Here is a 19,521-nt window from a genome sequence, read left to right on the forward strand (position 1 = left end):
AAACAATAAATAAAGTTCACAAATTTATAAAAGAAATCAATACGTAATTCTAAGCGTCAATAATACCTGAAGTCCTCGCATATGATTCTCCAATCTTTGATTCCTTTGTTGGGCCCAGGTGGAAACCTCCTCCCATCTGGACTGAATGATCGTGATCCAGTGTTTGATAACCAAAGCTCCATCAGGGTGTGCCTTTGCAAGAATCACGTGAGCCAGCTCCAAAGTTTGATCTTTTTCAATTTCCTTGGTGCTTAATTCACGCAAGAACTTTTCGTGTTCCATCAACTGATTCCTGCTCTCCTGTTCGTCTTCCGGCAACTGTCCAGCAAATCTCAGCTTCATTTCAGCATCACTCAGCCACTCTAGAAGTACGTGAACTGCCTTGTGAAGGCGTTCAGCCTCTCTGAGGGCTTCTTGGAGTCGTTCAGTCTTGTCAGAGGACAACTTGGTTACCGTGTCCCAAAGATTATTTATTTCAGCAAGTTGTGATCCTATAGCAGATGCATCATCAGGTGTCGCCTTAGCAAGAAGCTCGCGACCCGTTTTTATTACAGATTCCATCTGAGAGACTCTGGATTCGAGATCCTTCTCGAAGGTCTTATGTTGTTCAACTAAATTCATTACAGTGTCAAGGTCGCCATAAAGTGGACCGGTGTCCGCCAGCTGCTTCTCAGACTTACTAAGCCATTCCAGCAACGCCTGAATAGCGTCCTTGAATTGTCCCGAGAACAACAATGCTTCCTCGAGCTTCCTCTGTCTATCCACGCACTTACCACAAACAGTGGTCCACTTGTTCTTCAACTCATTCAAAAGTTCTTTCAGAGCAAATTCGTCACTCTTAGGCGCTTTGTCTTTTAATGATTTTCCATTCTTCATAGTTGCGTCATAGGTACCCTGTTTGGCGCTGAGAGCTTTCTGCAATTCACGATGCTTATTCAGTCTGGCCTTGATCTTCTCTGGATCATTTCCTCCAAGGGCGCCATCACTGGCAACCTCGTCCAAAGTCTTCTCCGTTTCGTCGAGCCAGTTCATTATATTGGACCAAGCATCGTGGAATTCTCTGGCCTCTTTGTATCCGTGATCAAGAGCCCTGGTTCTCTCTGCAGACTTCGAAACTACTCTTTCCCATCTGTGTTGCACACTTATCAACAAGTTTTTGATTAGAATCACGTCCTGTTTCTGTGAAAAGTATTTCAAATGCGTGCCCTTCTTATCGAGGTTCAGCATAGTCTCACGATGAACTCCAACGTCCTTCTGAAACGCTTTGTGTTCCTCTATCTGTCCGAGGATAGTTTCCATTACCCTCGACACAGGTTTCAGATTCGTCAAAATCTTCTCCGCATTGGTTAACCAATCGACAAACGATTGGAGTGCATCGTGGAACTCTGTAGCCTCTTTCAGAGCGATCTCGAGCTTGATCTTTTTATCACTTGCGCGAGCAGTCACATTATCCCATCGTTGTTTCAAAGTCCTCAAGTTGTGATTCAGACCACCGGCACTAGTAGAATCGGCACGCTTCAAGTATGCTTGTCCTTGTTGAAGAACCGATTCGACTTTCAAACGATTTTGTTCCAATTCGTTGTACACTTCCATAAAGCGTTCTAACTGTTCTGAAGCCGTTTCCGGCAATCCTCCAACAGGTTTCGAAGCTACTATAGTGTTGTCCACATCACCCAGCCAAGACAAAAGGTCTTGTATCTCCGCCGTAAAGGTTTGCGCTTCTCTAAGCGCATCTTCCAGTTCTCGTTGACGATCAGCAGCACGTTGCAACAAATCGCGCCAACGACGATTCAAAGTACCTAATTTCTCAGCAGTCGTCGAAGCTTCGGCTGTTCCCTTTCCATCCTCTATTAACTGTCTTCCAGCGTCGTTCAGAGTGTCCACGCTGGTCTGATGGGCTTGAATATCATTTACAAGTACTTTCAGTTTAGCTAATTCCACTTCGATCACTTGAGGATCACCGGCCACGGCCTTCAAGTTGTCCAAAGTGTCGTCCGTCTTCTCGATCCATACTAGCAACTCGTCTAGAGCGTGCTGGAATTGTCCTAGACGTAGTAACGCGTTCTCCAAGAGTCTTTGCCTCTCCACGAGGCCTCGAAGCAGTCCGTCCCACCGTCTGTTAACGGCACCAAGCGGTTCTTTGATGGCTGCAGCTTGTTCCGAGGACGTTCTCTCTGTCAGTTCGGCAGCTTGTCTGAAATTGTACGAGGAAAACTTGCGTGATTTACGTAGATCGTTGATCGAAAACTGTACGCGTCAATGTGAGAAAGCATACACCATAGGAATGCTTATCAAGGATGCCGACCTTTGTTTAAACTCGTACGTTTAGAATCGATGTTTAGTCATAATGAACACAGGGTCAACGAATTCTACGGGAAAGGAGTGATACAATATTATTGTAAGGAAGTACTCTTTTGACGTCATCAAGTTCTTTTGCCCTTCATGTTATTTGATTACAATAAATATGTGATACATTGCCTTGAAAGCCTTTAACATCGTATGGCATCATTAAAATCACATAATAAACGTATTACACAAATTGTCTTATCTAGAATATTTATTTAACCCGGAAATCGTCAATAGAGTTACTCCGTAGTATCATCTGAAAGGAAATCCGCGACTCATTCCTCCGTCGAGTCCACGGGCAAATACCTACGATATGGTATGTGTAAGTAGAACAGGCACGTCACGAGCCAGGCAACAGCCAAGGCAGACATGCAGGCAAGATACGTTCGTCGACTGTTCGAACTCCAACCAACAGGGACAGTTAAGGATTCCAATCATCCGACCTCAGTTGGGGTATTACGATAATGTTATGGAATTATGAGATTAAAAGGGCTAAAGAGCGGGGCCATTTGGGTAACCTGGATCTATTACATACTCGAAGGTGTAATCGAGGTATAATATATATATATATATATATATATATATATATATATATATATATAAAAAGATTGTAAGCCATGCTCTAACTACTGCTACAACACAGAGAGAGGTTGACTTGCCTTATCAGACTCCTATGCGTTCAGGAACCGGCGCGGAAAAACAAAAGTTGGATTAGAATCTCGCTGCTTATACGTAGAGAGGCTTTCTTGCGTTATCGTACAAATGGAAAATCGCACGGCGGGGTATCATAAATAGATTACTAGAGTAAATCTATGCGGAACAAATGTTCGTGGGGGGTCTCGCGAAATAGATTTTTCCTTGAGATCACTCATGAATTCAACAAATCGCAAAGGGGAAATCAAAAAGAAAAGAATCATATTTTGTTACCTGTTTAGAGCTTCGACCTTGACCATGTGAGGATCTACTTCGGCTTTGAAATTGGCCAATTGTTTGATCTGTTTTTTAACTTCATCGATGTCACTTCCTAGCAGTCCCATACTAGAGAACTTGTCCTCGGCTTCTTGTAGGAACTCCAAAAGATTTTGCAAGGTCTCGTGGAACTCCATGGCCTTCTCCATAGCATCGATCAGATTTTCCTCTCTTCTGGCATATAGGGCAGTCACGTTATCCCAGGCTTGATCCAAATCTTCGATATGCTTTCTAACATCTGGTTTGTCTGGCTCACCGCAAAGACCCATCAACTCGTGACCAGAAGCTCGTACTTGCTCGACATCTGGTTTCGTTTGGTCGATTTCATGCCTAATCTCCTGCAAGGCAACCTGTTGCTGTTGGATGGCAGCAGGTTGAGCTGCAGGTGGCGCCTGACCAGCAAGAGCATCCTGAAGCTCTCGCAGAGTCGACATCACGCCATTCAACTCGGACCAGAATTTTTCGGCGATCGCCAAAGCTTCGTCTAACGTTTGACCTCTGTCGGTCGTCGACTTTTGCACGTCGCTCCATAGTTTGTTCAATTTGTCCAGCTTCCGTTTGATGTCCTTTACAGCTGGATCAGCTCTGTTACCTGCCTTGCTGATCACGTCATCGGCGGCCCTCCTCACAGCCGCATAAGCCTCGGATCTTTGAGCCAATTCGTCGACCAGAGCGGAATTCTCTTCCATCTGATCTCTTAACCGACCAGGATGAGCGCTGATCGGTTCGGCGCCATTTACTTGATCGGCAGTTGATGAGAGAGCACGCAGCATTCCTTCCAGCTTGTCGGAGAACTGAGAAGATTCCTGAAGTGCCTGTTCGAGAGTTTGCTGCCGACCACGAAGTTCTGCTCTGAGGGCTGCATATCGAGTGGTGTCTGCTTCCAATATGTCCTGTATTTTGATACCTTCTTCTTCGTTGCACAGCTTCAACAATGCTTCACCAGTTTTGTTCAACTTCTCGACCAAAGGTTTGTGTTCGTTGATGCTCTGCACGAGGAACTCGTTCTTGTCCTGTTGGGCGGCTATTAGATCGGGTCTTAACGCAGGCATAGGAAGCATTGCGACTTGTTGTTCAGCCTCCTCTAACCAGCTGACTAAATCAATGTGAGTGTCGCGTAAATGTTCAGCCAATGGCAAAGCTTGTTCCAGAGCACCAAGTCTATCCATTGAAAGACCGGAGACGATTTCCATGGTTTCTCGTAAGTCCTCCATATTTTCTCTGATCGTAGATTTGTCCTCGTATTGACCATTTTCACGGATCACCTTCTTTGCCGTGGATATCACATCCCTAACACGTCCTTTCTGACTGGATATGTCGTCGTTCAAGGCTTTATGCTCCTTCAATTGTACCCTGATGATTTCCGGTTCGCTGCTCGGTGGTTCTGCTTCCCTTAATTGATTATCCACTTCATGGAACCATTCTAGTAAATCGTCGATATCACCGATTACTTCCAGCGAACGTTGTTTACTCAGCTGAAGCCTCTCAGCCTTTCGTTGAATCTGCTCGGCAATGGCGGCGAATCTCCTGTTGTCTCTGGTGACTAGAGCTTCGATAGTCGCCGCCCCTTCACCCGGAGATAACTGAGACAACTGCGGTCCAACGGCGTTGATCTTGTCTAGAACTGGTCTATATTCCGATATCTCCATTTCTAATCTAATAATTTCATCCTCGCGAGGTTCGGCTGATTGCAGAGCCGATTCCGCAGCCTGCATCCAATCCATTAAACGATTATGATTATCATGGAATTGTTGCACCAATGGAAGAGACTCTTGCGCGTGCTTCAGCAAGTCGGAACCTCGACTAACCAAATCATTAAATCGCCGTTGCAAAGAATCGAGTTTATCTTTCAATTGAAGCGCCTCGTCGCTCGATATGTGTTTCATTAATTCCAATCCAGTATCGGTGGTACTGTCTACTTCTGTCTGTCGAGTCGAAACCTCTTCGGTCAAATCAGCTAGGTCTTCCATTTGTTGAAGAAGCTTCTCCGTATGCACTGCCAGCACTCTGTATTTCGACAATCTGATTTCCATACCCTCCATCCAAGCCTGAAGTTCTTGATAGCTAAGTACCAGATGACGTAAACCCTGTCTCGAACGTTGAAGCAAGTTACCAAGAGATTCCGATCGTTCGACCAATGCAGCGTATCTATCAGCCGCATCCTGAAGTTTGTCTGCCAAAGCAGCGGCTTCATCTTCGCCTACCAGAGACATTAGTTGACTAGCAACCTCTGTAAGTTCACTGAATTCAGGTTTCTTTGACAGAATATCCTCGTGGAGGCCATCGTGTTCGGTAACGCGTTGCTGGATTTTTTCCTCGTCCGTTGGAACCAACTCCATATCTCTTACGCGTTTTTCGGTCTTGTCCAGCCAAGTTTGAAGTGGTATCAGTTTATCCTGGAACTGTTTCGCTACTCCCATCGCTTGTTCAAGTGCTTCCATTCTCTTAGCAGCGCTTTCCGTAAGATTATCAAATCTTGCCATCAAATCTTTCAGTTGTTTCTCGATCTTCTTCCGTTCCTTAGGCTCCGCCTCAGCCGCCACTTCTTGGCCCATGTTGTACGAGGAGGACATTGAGTTTTGCTGGTCCATTAGCATCTTCTTCAGGAATTTTTGCTCTTGTAATTGTGCCTTGACTACGTTGTAATCCGACGATGGTGATTTCTGGTTGGATACCATTTCCTCTGTGTCCGTCAACCATTTCTGAAGACCCTCCAGAGCCTCCTGGAACTTTTCAGAAAAAATGAAGATCACGTTTCGTCCGAGGCCTGCTAGGTAGCCTTACTGACGAATCCACTAGCCGATCCCGGACGAAATGCATCCTCTCTTCCTATTATATCTTTCTCTCTTTAATTACGGCGCCACACTTCTGTCAAACGACATTACCACGATCGTCCTTATCGAGTAGATCTATCGTCATAGCAGATTTAAAAATTTGACACACGTATCGCTCGTTTAGAAACTGTGTCGTGTGTCAAGAGCTGTAGGTCGCTCTCGAAGGAGGACTTTCGCAGAATATGGTTACACAAAAGGACAACGGAACGATTCGAAACGAAGGTTTAATTAGCGCGATTACCTCCGAGCGATTGAGTCAACTGTCTTGAGTTGGCAAAACGCCGATCGTCTCGTAAACTCGCAAAACGAGACACCCGAGCGTGAAAAAGTCAAATTCTTTTTTTAGAAACGCGACCGATTGCTCTTTACAAGTGGAGAAGCATACATTTGCGGTTAATGACACACGTCTTTTGACTCTTGTCTCATGCTAATTCGTCCTAAATACTCCATGCACACAACTCTATGCTAACTTGATGTCAACCTTCATAAAATCGGAGTAAGATTAAAGCATCGTGTAATCGACGAATATCGTGCATATAATTCGATCGATTTCATATACATGATGTGGAGAAAAAGCTTTGTATTCCCTTCTCTGTTTCCATCGCAACTCCAATCATCACGATTGTCGAGCGTCCCAGTTTTCCTTAACGGTTAGCAATTAGCATAGTGGATTAAGTACGATGGTGGATTAAAATGAAAAATGACAGACCCGGTTGAAAACATACAACCATCAACAATTTGAAACATGTCATCATCGCGATAGCGTAATAAACGAATGTTGATTAGCACCAGTTGTGCAAGGAAAATTATCGCGTCTCGCGGTAATATACGCTCGTGTATCGATCCCACGCGGAAGCGGCGGGAAGGATGAATCTTTGTCACTGGTTGCGTATTATTCCATTTGAGAACCAGTTTGTTATGCGTGAGTGCCGCTCGTAGGCGGACTTGAGAGTATTGGAGAAGGACGAAGACTCGGTCACAGCCAATTTTGTGCATGTTGACAATTAAGACGGTCGAGCAATTAGCATTTTGCAGGTCGTGAATGCCCCCTGGCAAGGACTTTACCATGATCTAACTACGGCCGCGAGGCGCGTGTAATTCGTTCCAGATTGAATATTTATTCATCATCACACGCAGGAATAAAGACCATAAATATCATACATAGTCGAATTGTTATTCTATTTCTTATCTTAACCTTTCGCATTTCAGTTACTTGACGAAGCGTGATAAACATTAAAATGTTATCTACAGATTGCATTATCCTATGTAATTGGAGCGTTTAATGACGCGTTGAAGGCTAAACGATTATAAATGGCGCCATTTCCGTAAATACATTTCTAGGAAAATCGCGTAATTTGCAAGGCGTATAAGACAAGATATAGAATGTGGGATGTTAATCAATCTTCCGATGACATGAACGCGCAGGAAGCAAGGACAGAAAGAGAGGAAATATCTTACCTGTTGAGATGTCTCCTCGGTTTGTTGCGCTGCCAGCTGTGTAACCCGTTCCTGAAGAAGATCCACGAGCGTGGTGTACCTCTTGTTCAGAGTATCTAGATCACGAGCGACGTCGTCAACCGTTGAGACGAACTCTCGTCGCGGTTTTTTCACCGAAGCATCCAAAGACGGGCAGATATCTTCCAGCTGTTCCGTGAACGCTCGAAGCCTTTGTCCGTAGATCTAAGGGTTTTGGTTAGCCCGTTACGGTTAGTGCATAGAATTAGATTATCGCATGTGCGTCTCTCTATTCCTTTTCTATTCCCTTAGCTACTCCTACTACCATCATATCTTACGGGACCTTAAAGCAAGCTGACCATATGCAAGAAATGTATATAAGAATTTGAAAAAGCTACGTACTATGAAGATAGGCATACCTCAAGGATCGTGAATTAAGCACAACAAAATTACCTTCTTCTACTTTGCATACTGTAGAAAATTTACGAGAAGTCATGTAATATGAACAATTGCTAATGAAGGAAAGGTGCACAAAGTGAGGAACGACACGGAACAGGAAACATTTGAATCTGAGCGTAGAATGTTCGAACTTGAGTGCATATACTCAAAGCGAAGACTAAAATAAAGAAATACATTTCTGATTCGATGAAGGAACAGTCGCTTCCCATTCGCACTCGCAAAGCCACCAAAAGCAAAGTATATTTTGTCATTAGCACGTTATCATCAGCTAAGCCTGTAATAGTATTTACGGCGTCTATAGCGGAAAGGGAATTAAAGCAATTTTTAGTGCGACAAAAGCAAGAGAAATATAGGCTCGCGACTTTATTAATCCCTGAAAATAACTGAGATCTCGAAATGTCTGTTCGTCGTCATGAACAGGTTGTAATTAACACTGGGCTGCGATTTACAGTTTATCCAGTAAGCATACAGTCGACAATGACGACAACAGCGGTCACTTCTCCTAATGATTTGCAGTTTGATGACAGCTCGTAACAGATGTCCCGATAATCGAGGCTCCACGACGGTAAACACATTTTTATGTAGAGCAATACATGTAGCTTCATGTAGCAGTCGTCGGGACGGACAGAGAAGGTAATCGAAAGGAGAGCGCAACGTGGGATCGCGACGCGAGACAATCGCGCAACGTGTTCTTCTAGAGAAGACTAACACGTACAAAGGACTCACACAATATCTCATTCACGCAAGCGTTCATACCGTAAGCTAACAGGCTACCTAAAGGCTACCTAATACTAGCAAAGCCTACCTAGGGGTTGCGAATATATCCATTCGCAATCATGTCGCTTGTCATCTTACCTTTCCTTCACGAATCAATCGACTGCCTGTCACATTTACTGCTTCGATCGCCGGCGCTCGTTCTACCACCTTGTTCAATAGATTCTAAAGGGAAACAGGATGTAAAAGAAAGCGTGTATAAAATATACAGGCCGGGAATAATCGAGTACGATTCATCAGAATCCTTATACGTTACCTTCGCATTCTCTACTTCGAGTTTTTCGTACGATTCGTCAATGAAGTCGACCTCGTTACGGTAGGCATGTTCTAACTGTTGAGCTAGGCCATAGGCTGCTTCCGCGCTGCGAACTCTTTCAACCAACTGAGCACATAGATTGGTCCATCTGGAGTTTAGCTTGTTCACTTCATCGTCTAAGCGATCCATATCAGAATGAGAGCCACGATGACTTGGCCTCGACTTTTCAACAATATGTCTTGCGTTCTGCGTATCTTCGTTCAGTTTATCCATTGCAGTTTGCTGTTGAGAGATGGCATTTTGAAGCACCATCAGATCTTCTAGTACATTCTGTAATCCCTTCAGATCCGGTGGCAGCTCGTCAAACGACGCCAATTTCACTTCCAATTCGGATACCGAGGTTGTGTTCTCCTCAAGACTAGAAAGCACGATCTCAACACACTTTAGCCGCTCGATGTACAGATTGCTTGAGTTCCAAATATTTGTCCATTTGGTGGTAACAGCGTCGAGCTTGTTTCTCATGGCTGGAGTCTTCAAAGTAATACCACGGAAAGTTTGCTGAACTTTATCTAGATCTGGCGTTTGACGTTTGAGAGTTTGCTCAAAATCTTTGTGTTGCAGAACCAGATGTTCCAAGCTGTCGATGTCTCTCGGCAATGGCGCAGCTATGCGAGTATTCAGAACTCTCTCTGCTTCGTCTAATGCTTCTTGAATGGCAGAAATCTGTTCGTTGAAAATACGTCCCGCGTTCTTTGACTCTTCCTCCGCTCTGGCACGTTTCTCTAGTTCATCAAACAATTTGTTCACTTCGGCCGTTTCTCGCTTCAGTCGCCTCAATTGTGGATCAGCAGGGTCGCCCTCGGACAGCAGTTTCTCAGCATCCTCGTTCAAGGCTTTTCTGATAGCAGTTCTCTGATCCTGGCCCATAGCCAAGAACTGCGGTAGATCCCAGCCTTTGACCACTTTGATGGTCGCGAAAATCATGTTTTGTCGTAATCGAAGCTGTTTCCGTTGCCATAATCCAACACTTCGGTCATATTGTCGTCGCAATCTTTCTGCAGCATCGAGAGCATCCTTGTCAGGTGGCTGAAGAGCAAAGCAGACGCCTGGAACAGGAGACTCGACGCCCTCTTGATTCTTTACGCGCCATTTTATCCTACCAGAGTTGTCGTATAACGTACACTGTTCGCCCTTCTCAATCGACATCTGAAACCAAGCAATTTACACGTTAAAGTAATATGACAGACATCTAATGAACGACATAATGGTCATTCTACTTACATTGACTTGTTTGTAGCTGCAAATGCACGTAACTTGCATAGGCCGTGTCACGGGCTGTCGACGTTGCTTCATAGGAACCACGTCCTTCGCTTGATCAACCAGTTTCTGCACATGATCGCCGTAACTATTCAATTCTTCGCGTAGTTCTTGCATACCCTTCAATAAACGTTCACCCTCGTCCAAGGAGAATTCTGATTGGGAATAAATGGTGTTGAGCGATTCATCTCTCTTCGAGATCCACTGTTCAGCCTGTTGAACATCCCGGAAAAATTGTTGACTCTGTGCTGCGTGTTTCAGATGGACTTCTAGACAAAGAGTTAATTGAAGAAGCCAGGTCCATTGACTCTGCATGGCGGACATGTAAGCTTCGATGGTTTTCGCGGCGGGATGATGTTGAAGGACCAGAGCTTCGCCTCGATCTTGCACCGCGGAGAATTGAATCTCCCGCTTCTCTAGGTCGCTCATAAGGGACTGTAAAAAATCGACAATTTAATTTTATGTATACGTTATGAATTCATAGATGGATTACAATCTACGCATCTTTGGATGCGTGTAAATATTTATAAATTCGTCCATCATGCAGATTATCATACACCATGATCACTTTAAATTATATTCTTCGTTACCTCTATACCAGATCCAAACGTACGCTTGCAGGACAAAAACAAGTATCAATGACTTCTATATTAGATTTGATGGCCAATTAATTCAGGATGCTAGTATATAATTATCATATAATCGCAAAAAAAACATTAAAACATAAATTACCTCGTAATACTGCTCGATACTTTGCACATTCAAATTCTTGTCACTCCAATCGCGTGTCACCTCCGTCTCCTCCTTAGAACTCAGCCAAACTAGTTCATTAGTCGCCGATTGTATAAAGTCATGTAGAGTGTCCAAATCGGAAAGTCTCTTATTCGAGGCCGCTAATAATTCAGTGTGAAGTTTTTGAAGAACAGTTAGATGTTGGCTATACAATGTCAGTTCCTCGGCGTGAAAGTGGCTCTTAGCCTGCACACATCTCTCCACTTTAGGATGGAACTGCTCGATATTCTTGTGTTCCCTTTGGTGAACCTCCAGTTCGTTCTGTACGCTAGGTAAATCGGAGCCATAGTCTGCATCCTGGAGCTGTTTGATCTTCGCCTTACACCAGTCGATGCAGTCGTGTAACGCACGGAAATGTGGATTGGTGTCGACCAATCGGGTTTCATGGACGGTAGTGCGGTGTTTCGTAACGACGCGTTCTTCTACCGGGAAAGATACGGCCGACAGCGGCTGTACCAAACGTTTATGAAGAAGAGATCGCAGGGCGACCCACCGTTGATGTAGCTTCTGAACTCTGTAACATGGATAAGTCTGTGACTTTTCTGTAAATGAATATGGAGGAAACAGAAAATGATATCGAGAGAGCTACCTTTTGCGAAGTTCGGCCGCCTGACTGTATCGCCCCTCGGTAAGTGTATGTACGTCTGGAAAAATATTTTGGATCTGGACCTCGGTGTTACGAATATCCTGTTCCAAAAGATCCACCGCATGTTTCGCTTCCAGAGGATGAAGTCGATCGAGACGCCTGGCTTCGTCCTCCACTCGTCTCTCGAGCTCCTCCAATCGATTGTCGGTCGCCTTCATCTCTCTGTGCACTTTCTCTGCTAGTCGTTGCAGTCGTTCGAGTCTGAGAAACAGATACAAGCTCGAACTTGGAACGAAACGAATCGTTGATGCGAATAATCTCGCTACTTAAGGAAGGGATAGATCTTACCGTTTAATTTCGTCGATTATCGCCTGTTCTCTTTCCTGATGCAGCATCATCAATCTATTCCAATTTTCTTCAATAACCTCGATACGTAAGTGAGGTTCGATGTCCACCTCACCGACCGCTTCGAAGTACTTTTGCAAATCCCTGAAGATGTAAGAAAGTCGTTGCTTGTCTCTGTATCTGGGCGGTACTTCCTCATTCTTGAATTTCGTGCTACCGGCCGCTAAATTTTTCATTTCTATTAAGGTCGGCGGGAAGACACGTTCCTGCATCAGGCACATCTTTTCACGGATCCACATGTGGAGGGAACTAGCTAGCTCTCTATATTCCTCCGAACGCCTCTGGTCCTCGGCATCGTACAACGGGTGAATCGTTGGCGGCTCCGGGAACACGTCGTAGAGCGAAGAGATGTACGTTATCAAGGACTTCTCATCCGGTTCAGGAGTGTCCACATCTGTAATACGAAATACAAAACCTAAAGCACTTGCATATCACGTGAATCTTTACGCTTCTCTTGCTCTCCTTTCCAAAAAGAATCGCTTGGCCGTCTTATCGTGCAAAAGGGAAAAAGCAGAGGGTAAAAGAGAACGTCACGGTTCGAGCGTCGACCGGAAGCGGTGGTAGACATCGGTGACGGCCTCGAGCATTCCCAACCATAGGAGAAAACATAGGAAAAAAGAGAACGTTGAGGAGAAAACGCGTGTATAAAGTAGCATGAGAGAAAACTCTCGTCTTTTTCTCGAGAAAACGAACGTCTAAAATAGGATCTAAAATGTGGATCTTTACCTTCAGGATCGAGAAGCCTCGTAACGCCATACTCGCGCTCCGCGACGTAGAAGACCCGATCGAGCCGCTCTCGTGGTTGACTAGCACGAGCACCTTTCCAATCGACCAGATCTGGTCTGTTTCGATGGATTAATGCGCTGAAAGCTAGCCCGTCCCTCCACGATCCGGTAAAGTCCGTGACGCGCACTCCAGGATAACGCGCCGTCGATCGTCTGGCCCATCTCAGAAGAGCTTCACGGGCAGTCACGTTCGATTCCTGACCCACTACAATATCGGATATCTAGAGAAAAAGAAAAGGTCATAGTTCGTCAACAAACGATGCTTGTATATTCACGAGAGTATATCAGGTTTATTTTCGTTTAGATCTAATTCTGGTGTCGTGCATCGACCTCGATGTCGCTTCCGCTTGGTTCGCCCTTCGACGTTCAATCGCACGATTCGAACCCCGAAATGTTCGTCCTGCCCTTCTACTACACCCTGTTGCCACTAAACGTGAAAAGAAGCGCGAACCTAGGGACGAACGACGACGACGAGCCTGTCCTTGCAATGCGTTACGCGAAAACGCGAAATTAAAATGAAGAGTCTCGCGTCGCGAACGCGAAGCAAAATTGCCAAGATTACGCTTACCCGGACGGTTTTCGGCTTTGGCGAAGCCTGTCGACTCAAAGAGAAGGAGGAGGAGGAAGCAGCGGTCTCCTGCAAGTAGCCTGAGGTGGCACGTTTCGTCAGATCCTCGGCCACGCATCTTTCCTCGCCCCGTGTCAATGTGGTCGTTTTACGTACGATCCGGGTCACGATACGTTTCGTGCCGTTTTCGCCGCGTCTCGAAGTTTTCGTTGACTCGATCGACGATCCTAAATCGTAGCGTTATCAGTTTCGCTACATAAACACACTGAACCCCGCACGAAAATATTCCAACGAAGCTCCGACTAACCGGCGATGTTCAAACGAGTTTCAGAGGCCTTCTCGTGCTCGTGATCAACCGGTTGATTCGAAATCGCGTCACGATCGACTCCGAGCTTGGCTACGTTCCAACTTAGCACCATCTAAGCTGATCGTGCCGTGACTTCTAGACCCTTAAACGAGTCGATCACGATCAACTAACGAGGAAATATCTTATCAAAGTATTCGAGCCTCGAAACTCGTAGCCAGGTTACTCGTCGAACTTGCCGTTTTGTCGGAGTTCCTACCTAAAACCTCGGTCGAGAGTCTTCTCTTGGTGTAAATCGCTCTTAAGTCATCAGTGACGGGCGTCGCAGTAGACGGAGCAGGCGAGGCGACGTTCTCGCGAGCGTCATCCTCTCTGGTGCCTTGCACGAACAGTCTGCCACCTTTGCTAAACCGATATATCGACATCGTGTATCGGTACGAAATTGTATCAACGCGGGTCCCTCGTCTCTCTTCTGGCGGCCGTCGAAAGGACCGAGTTGCTCCAAGAAACTAACATCGACCTCCAGGAATAGAGGCAAGGCACGTACGGCTACTATTCGTAGCCTTATCCGGCGTCTCGGTCTCTCCAAGCTTATACCGCGCGCCGCGGCTCGTGAAAGCCGATTATCGAAAGTCGGCTGTCCGTCTATCACCGTTAGCCCGAGTTACTCGACACGACTCGAAAAACAGTTATCGATTCGCGAATACGCGACCGATATGTATCTTCTCGATGGTCAGTTCAAAAAAGATCGAAGAGACTGATACGTGTGCGATTCGAACGGAACGAACGACTCGCGATCGTCTGAGAGCGCATCGAGTAGCTGCACCGAATTGCGATTCGTTTTTAGCACCAACGCTTCTTGAAAGTGGGGGAGCGATCGTGCCTACTCTTGGAGAAACCGCCTCGAGCGGGGAACTGTGTTCACTGGACCAGAAGACAATGTCAACGTAGATCAGGACAAATAAAATACGATACCCTGTTGGCGGGGAGAATGATAGAGGAATCCTCCAAGTGGTGGAAGGGGAAAGTGCGAACAGGAGAGGGAATGATAACGCTGGAAGAATTAGTTAGTTATCGGAGGAGACACTCGACGGCAGGTACGGCCATCACCGCGCGTATCGCGAACAGACTGCCGCGCACTACAGGTAGCTCATCGAGACCGATCCCCACTTCGAGTTCTTTTCGTGCTTCTTTACGCGCTCGTTCGTTCGTTCGCCCGTCCGCTCGCACGTTTCACCGGTAAGGTTTCGCGACGCGAATCGTCGCGCGTCCCTAACCGCGACACGTGTCTACCATTCGAGGCTTCGACGAACGTGTACCTTGGTCCGTTGTCGCGCGACCACGTTCCAACGATATCGAGATTTTACGCCGAACGGTATTTACAACGAAAAGAACAGGATACACCGCGATTCACCGAACGAACGAACGACCGACAGCGTACCGTGTTGTATCCGGCTGCCGTCGCGAGAGTAGGCCAACGAAATGCGCGCAGGTGAGAGACGCCTCCGACATTCCCCCTCTTGATTCCCCACTCTCTTTTTCTCTCTCATCCTCTCTTCCTTTGTCGATGACTGCTCGTGCTTATACCATAGCCTGCTCTTCATCCTGTTGCTCACCCCTACAATTCAAACGACGTCATCTATCTCCCTGCGTTTCCGCGACGCCCCCCTAAAATCCATGCTTGTCCTCGTGCACGTCGTCGTTGCGGTCATATGGTTGTTATTTGTGCATAACCGGTGCAAGATCGCGCATGCGCCCGCGTTATATCGGCCGAGTCATCGGGGAACATGCTGTTGCAACGAGGCGAAACGCGTCGGAAACACACCGGACGCCCCACTTCGCCGCGACGCGACGCTTCGTTTGCCGTTCGTCGCGCATCGTGTCCTTCCTCCTTTTCCTTTTCCAGAGATTTTTACGATTCACCGTGGCACAGTAACGCTCCGTAAGCGCCGTCTTTGGAACGTCGTCGATGTCCCGAGCTGACGTTCGCTCGCATTATGTCGCAGGCTTACCTAATTCGTTGCGCGGCTCCTTCGGTTTCAATTAATAATACGCGTCAATTCCGTTTGGAGGGCATGGGGAGGTACGCGAGGAAACGAAAACAATGCCTAAATAAGCAACGTCGAGTTGAGACAAGTGAAAAATAGGACGCGGCATCGCGTCCGTGAACGTTGTGAACGCGAACGAGAGAAAAAAAAAAAAGGAACGGAAAACAGTCAAGAGAGACTCGAGGCGCGCGGTTTGCTCGAGACCGGACGTGACGTCATCGCGCCCGCAACCGTCCGGCCCGAGCATTGGCTTCCGTTACAATACCAGCCGCGTGAACCAATCGTTGCAAGATCCTCCGGGATCCTTGTAATTCTTCGCAATTTCCGCGATTACCGGTACTTCGTCTTCCGTAATATAATGGTAGCGCGACTTGCTTCCTAGAAACAACACAAACTAAATGGACAAGATCGTTCCAAAATAAAAAATTGTATACAAACTATTTTTAAACCAGCTGTGTTATTAGTCAACGAAGTTATCCTAACTTAAATTCTCTTTAAGAAGATCTTTGTACAATGTCAAGGAAAGAATGCAAAGGAACGTGTATTTTACGAGGGCGCGAAAGTCGTCAAGATGCATGAAACGCGCTAAAAAGGAACGGTCGCTCACAGGCTGACCTTGGCCGGTGGCGTCATTCGCGTTTTTGTATTCGGTACTCGATCGACCGATTCCGATTATCATAATTACAAGGTGGGCGGCTCGCGACCAGAAGAGACCACGAGAGACGCGCCAGGGCGCCGCAATACGACTGTTCGCAATCTGGTCACCTCCCACGTCCCGGAATACCACGCGATGCTTTTGACTGACAATCAACCTTCCGGCTTGCTGACTCGACGTACGCGTGGAACTACCATAAACGGACATGTCTGTCGCGAGCGGAAGAATAGTCGTCACAGGCGGTTAGGATAAATGACGCGGTTGTCGCGATTGTCGAGAAAAATGAATCTCGAAACGATTCGGCGGATCAGTGAGAGCTTCAGTGCGTAGGACGACGGCTGTTGCAAGACTACCTGCGAGCGCCATCTAGCTTTTCGATCGGTTCACGCGGTCGATAAGAGATCGAGCCAACACTGGTTACTAAATATGTATCCAAACCTTTGATCCAGGCGTAATTATCGCAATATTTTTTCGAACGAATTGGTAAACGCTTTTCAGTTCCTTTTCTTTTTTCGTAGAGGGAACCAACTACGGCATAAAAATGTAGGGAACTTACCTTGCGACGCCAGCTCTGCGGCGCGAAACAGAACAAAAAATACACCATTAGATACAGATGCTGATCGGGAGGAGCCGATAGTTAGTAAGAATATATAAAGGGAATAGGCTTAAATTTCTCTTTCTTTCTTTCTCTCTCTCTCTCTCTCTCTCTCTCTCTCTCTCTCGACGGCTACTTCTCCTCTCTCGAAGTACCGATACCGCGAGATAATGAGAGGTCGCGTATTCGTTGCATCGTTACGAAAACGAACACTGTCTGTCTTTGTGCGGTCGCGTAATACGGTTACTCGAGCCGCGATCGATGGCTCGCTTTCGAGATTTTTTGCGCCCGTCCGCAGACGATCCGACGCGACGTCCAGTATCGGCCAACTCTTTTGGCGCCGGCTCTCCTCACCGAATGACCCGACCACCGCGCGTAATCGCGTTCCCGTTCTGTGGCGTGCAGCGACGTGGCATGGCGTGGCGTGCCGTCCTCGACGGCGCCAAACGTCGCCTGGAACGGCTCTCACTCTTTCTTTGCGCTTCCTCCGTCCGACTCGCTTTCGATCGGAACGAGAATTGCGAGAAAAACGAGAGTGGTCGGGCATTCCTACGCGATGATTCTCCTAGCCGACCGTTTTCCCCTCGCGAGCATCGGTTTCTCGGAAGCGAAACTTTCGATCGTCATCGCTCCGCGACTCTTACGAAAAAACGTTTTCGTTGTTTAAAAGCGGGAACGGCTTGAACTTCGGCCGGAGCACGATTGAACAATGGGTATCATTATTCTTTCGATAATCGCGATTCGAAAGGGCGAACCAGGTGTCGAGACGTTCCTATTGAGACGTCCCGTTTTCTTAGGTGCTATCTCCAAACCCACTAGAGTATACTTGGCGGTGTTATATAATTTGTGATAAGCGTAATCGGTGATAATTTCAGGAAGATGCGAGCGTTCACTCACCTGGAAGTGAAGTATGATGGTCCATATCAAACCTAGAGTCAACTTTGGATTTCCATCGACAATGTCTTCAGCACGAATATTAACGAGCTTGATCTTCTTGTAGCGCAAAAAGTCAAGAGCCATTTGTACGTTCTGCAGCATGTGGAAACGCATCCGACCTCTCTCTCGCGGCTAAAAAATGATAAATTGAATTAATCGTACATCAAATCCTAATATATGGCACATAATCACCGTAATTACGATCAACCCTCGATTGACAAGGTTCAAACGATGTTACCTAACTGCTGGCGTTTCAAGATATTATTTATTGCCTATAAACATGGTAACCTGTTTAAACGGATAGAGGATATAGATCATCTACCCCTGTAATCCAGGTCAAGTTAGTCACACCCTGACAGTTACGTAACGAGCATTTCACCCTGGAAACCGACGGGTTAAGCGGACCACTGCCAATTGCGTCTGTGCCGCATAAAAGAGTATCACGGAAGGAAAAAAACTTTGCGATACTTACAAGATGCTCGCCCGAGAGTACCTCCAGCAAGGAAATGAGGTTGTGCCCGTCCCGCAGGTCTTCGAACAGATCTCCGACATGTCTGCTGGCCTGCAACAACGATTTCACGGATCAGAGCACTGATAAATGACTTCCTTGTTCAAGTGTCTCTCGACAATTCTATATAACTGAAAATAAAAACAAGCCATCGAACGAATCGAAATGTATGAAAAAAGAAAATGGAGCGACTTCAACCAAAAATTAAACGTAAAAAAAAAAAGATGTGGTGCACACGGACGGGAGGACATTGAACAACGAACGGTGAACGATTACAAAACACGAACAAATACTAGGAACGTGTAAGTGCAAACACATATAACGGATATAGTGAGAAAGGGGATAAGGGAAGAATGGGTTTCGATGAAGCAGGTATTCTGAAAAGATAGTCGCGTGTCTCGCGAAAATAAACGTACTTTACACGGCCGCGGTGCGTCACGTGCAAACGCAGTAATCGTGGCCCTCAAACTTTCAGTTAAACTTTAAATGTCGGCCGCGATAAGCACGAATCTCAGATATCGTAGAGATCACACGCAGATCGTTTAATTCGCGATAATTGCATAGCTTTTGCACGTCGACTTTTGCCACGGTTTCTCAACGGGCCAGTTCATTGATGGTTTCTTTAAGTGACAAATGGAAACAGAGGGAAATATGAAAGGACGTTACTTGGGAAAACAATTAATTCACTCGACAAAACAAGACACTGCGTTTCTTGAAGCATGCGTAAAATTCCTTCTAACATTGGCAACGTTCGTTAATAACACCTGCCCTGAACTTACAGTGGGGGAACAGCATGGTTGGTTGTTCACAAGGACGCACACGTGTAGGCACGTGTAAGTCTGAAAAAAACATCGATTGAAAAAGAAGCACGACCCGAGTTATGTGTTTAGTTTCGAGTGGCTTGAACGCGACCGAAAGTAGCGGCAGGT

General features: G+C 46.3%; 1 protein-coding gene and 1 long non-coding RNA gene across 43 annotated transcripts in view; one reads left to right on the forward strand and one right to left on the reverse strand.

Annotated features, from left to right (window-relative positions):
- The window catches only part of Shot (dystonin-like protein short stop), a 52,116-nt gene that overhangs the window by 12,665 nt on the left and 19,930 nt on the right, over positions 1–19,521 (reverse strand). For 24 of the 42 annotated variants that reach the window (XR_011800463.1, XM_072008807.1, XM_072008803.1 and 21 more), the window contains 15 exons: positions 19,372–19,431; positions 18,557–18,646; positions 18,046–18,216; positions 17,110–17,124; positions 12,920–13,199; positions 12,137–12,587; positions 11,792–12,049; positions 11,143–11,716; positions 10,375–10,845; positions 9,094–10,299; positions 8,919–9,002; positions 7,608–7,829; positions 3,274–6,044; positions 3,006–3,017; positions 67–2,194 (listed from right to left, as the gene is read on the reverse strand). Coding sequence is in view for 41 of the 42 variants with exons in the window: in XM_072008807.1 (XP_071864908.1) it covers positions 67–2,194; positions 3,006–3,017; positions 3,274–6,044; positions 7,608–7,829; positions 8,919–9,002; positions 9,094–10,299; positions 10,375–10,845; positions 11,143–11,716; positions 11,792–12,049; positions 12,137–12,587; positions 12,920–13,199; positions 17,110–17,124; positions 18,046–18,216; positions 18,557–18,646; positions 19,372–19,431 (8,793 nt within the window). In the remaining variant the exon portion in view is untranslated. Of the gene's footprint in view, positions 1–66; positions 2,195–3,005; positions 3,018–3,273; positions 6,045–7,607; positions 7,830–8,918; positions 9,003–9,093; positions 10,300–10,374; positions 10,846–11,142; positions 11,717–11,791; positions 12,050–12,136; positions 12,588–12,919; positions 13,200–13,546; positions 13,774–14,109; positions 14,884–17,109; positions 17,125–18,045; positions 18,217–18,556; positions 18,647–19,371; positions 19,432–19,521 lie in introns of those variants that run through there. The other 18 variants (XM_072008826.1, XM_072008822.1, XM_072008825.1 and 15 more) reach the window with 9 other exon arrangements.
- The window catches only part of LOC139990065 (uncharacterized), a 6,529-nt gene continuing 2,214 nt past the window's right edge, over positions 15,207–19,521 (forward strand). The window contains exon 1 of the long non-coding RNA XR_011800477.1: positions 15,207–15,342. This is a non-coding gene — a long non-coding RNA (uncharacterized lncRNA). The remainder of the gene's footprint in view (positions 15,343–19,521) is intronic.

This window comes from Bombus fervidus, chromosome 8 (genome assembly GCF_041682495.2).
Source record: "Bombus fervidus isolate BK054 chromosome 8, iyBomFerv1, whole genome shotgun sequence".
Classification (NCBI taxonomy): Eukaryota; Metazoa; Arthropoda; class Insecta; order Hymenoptera; family Apidae; genus Bombus; species Bombus fervidus.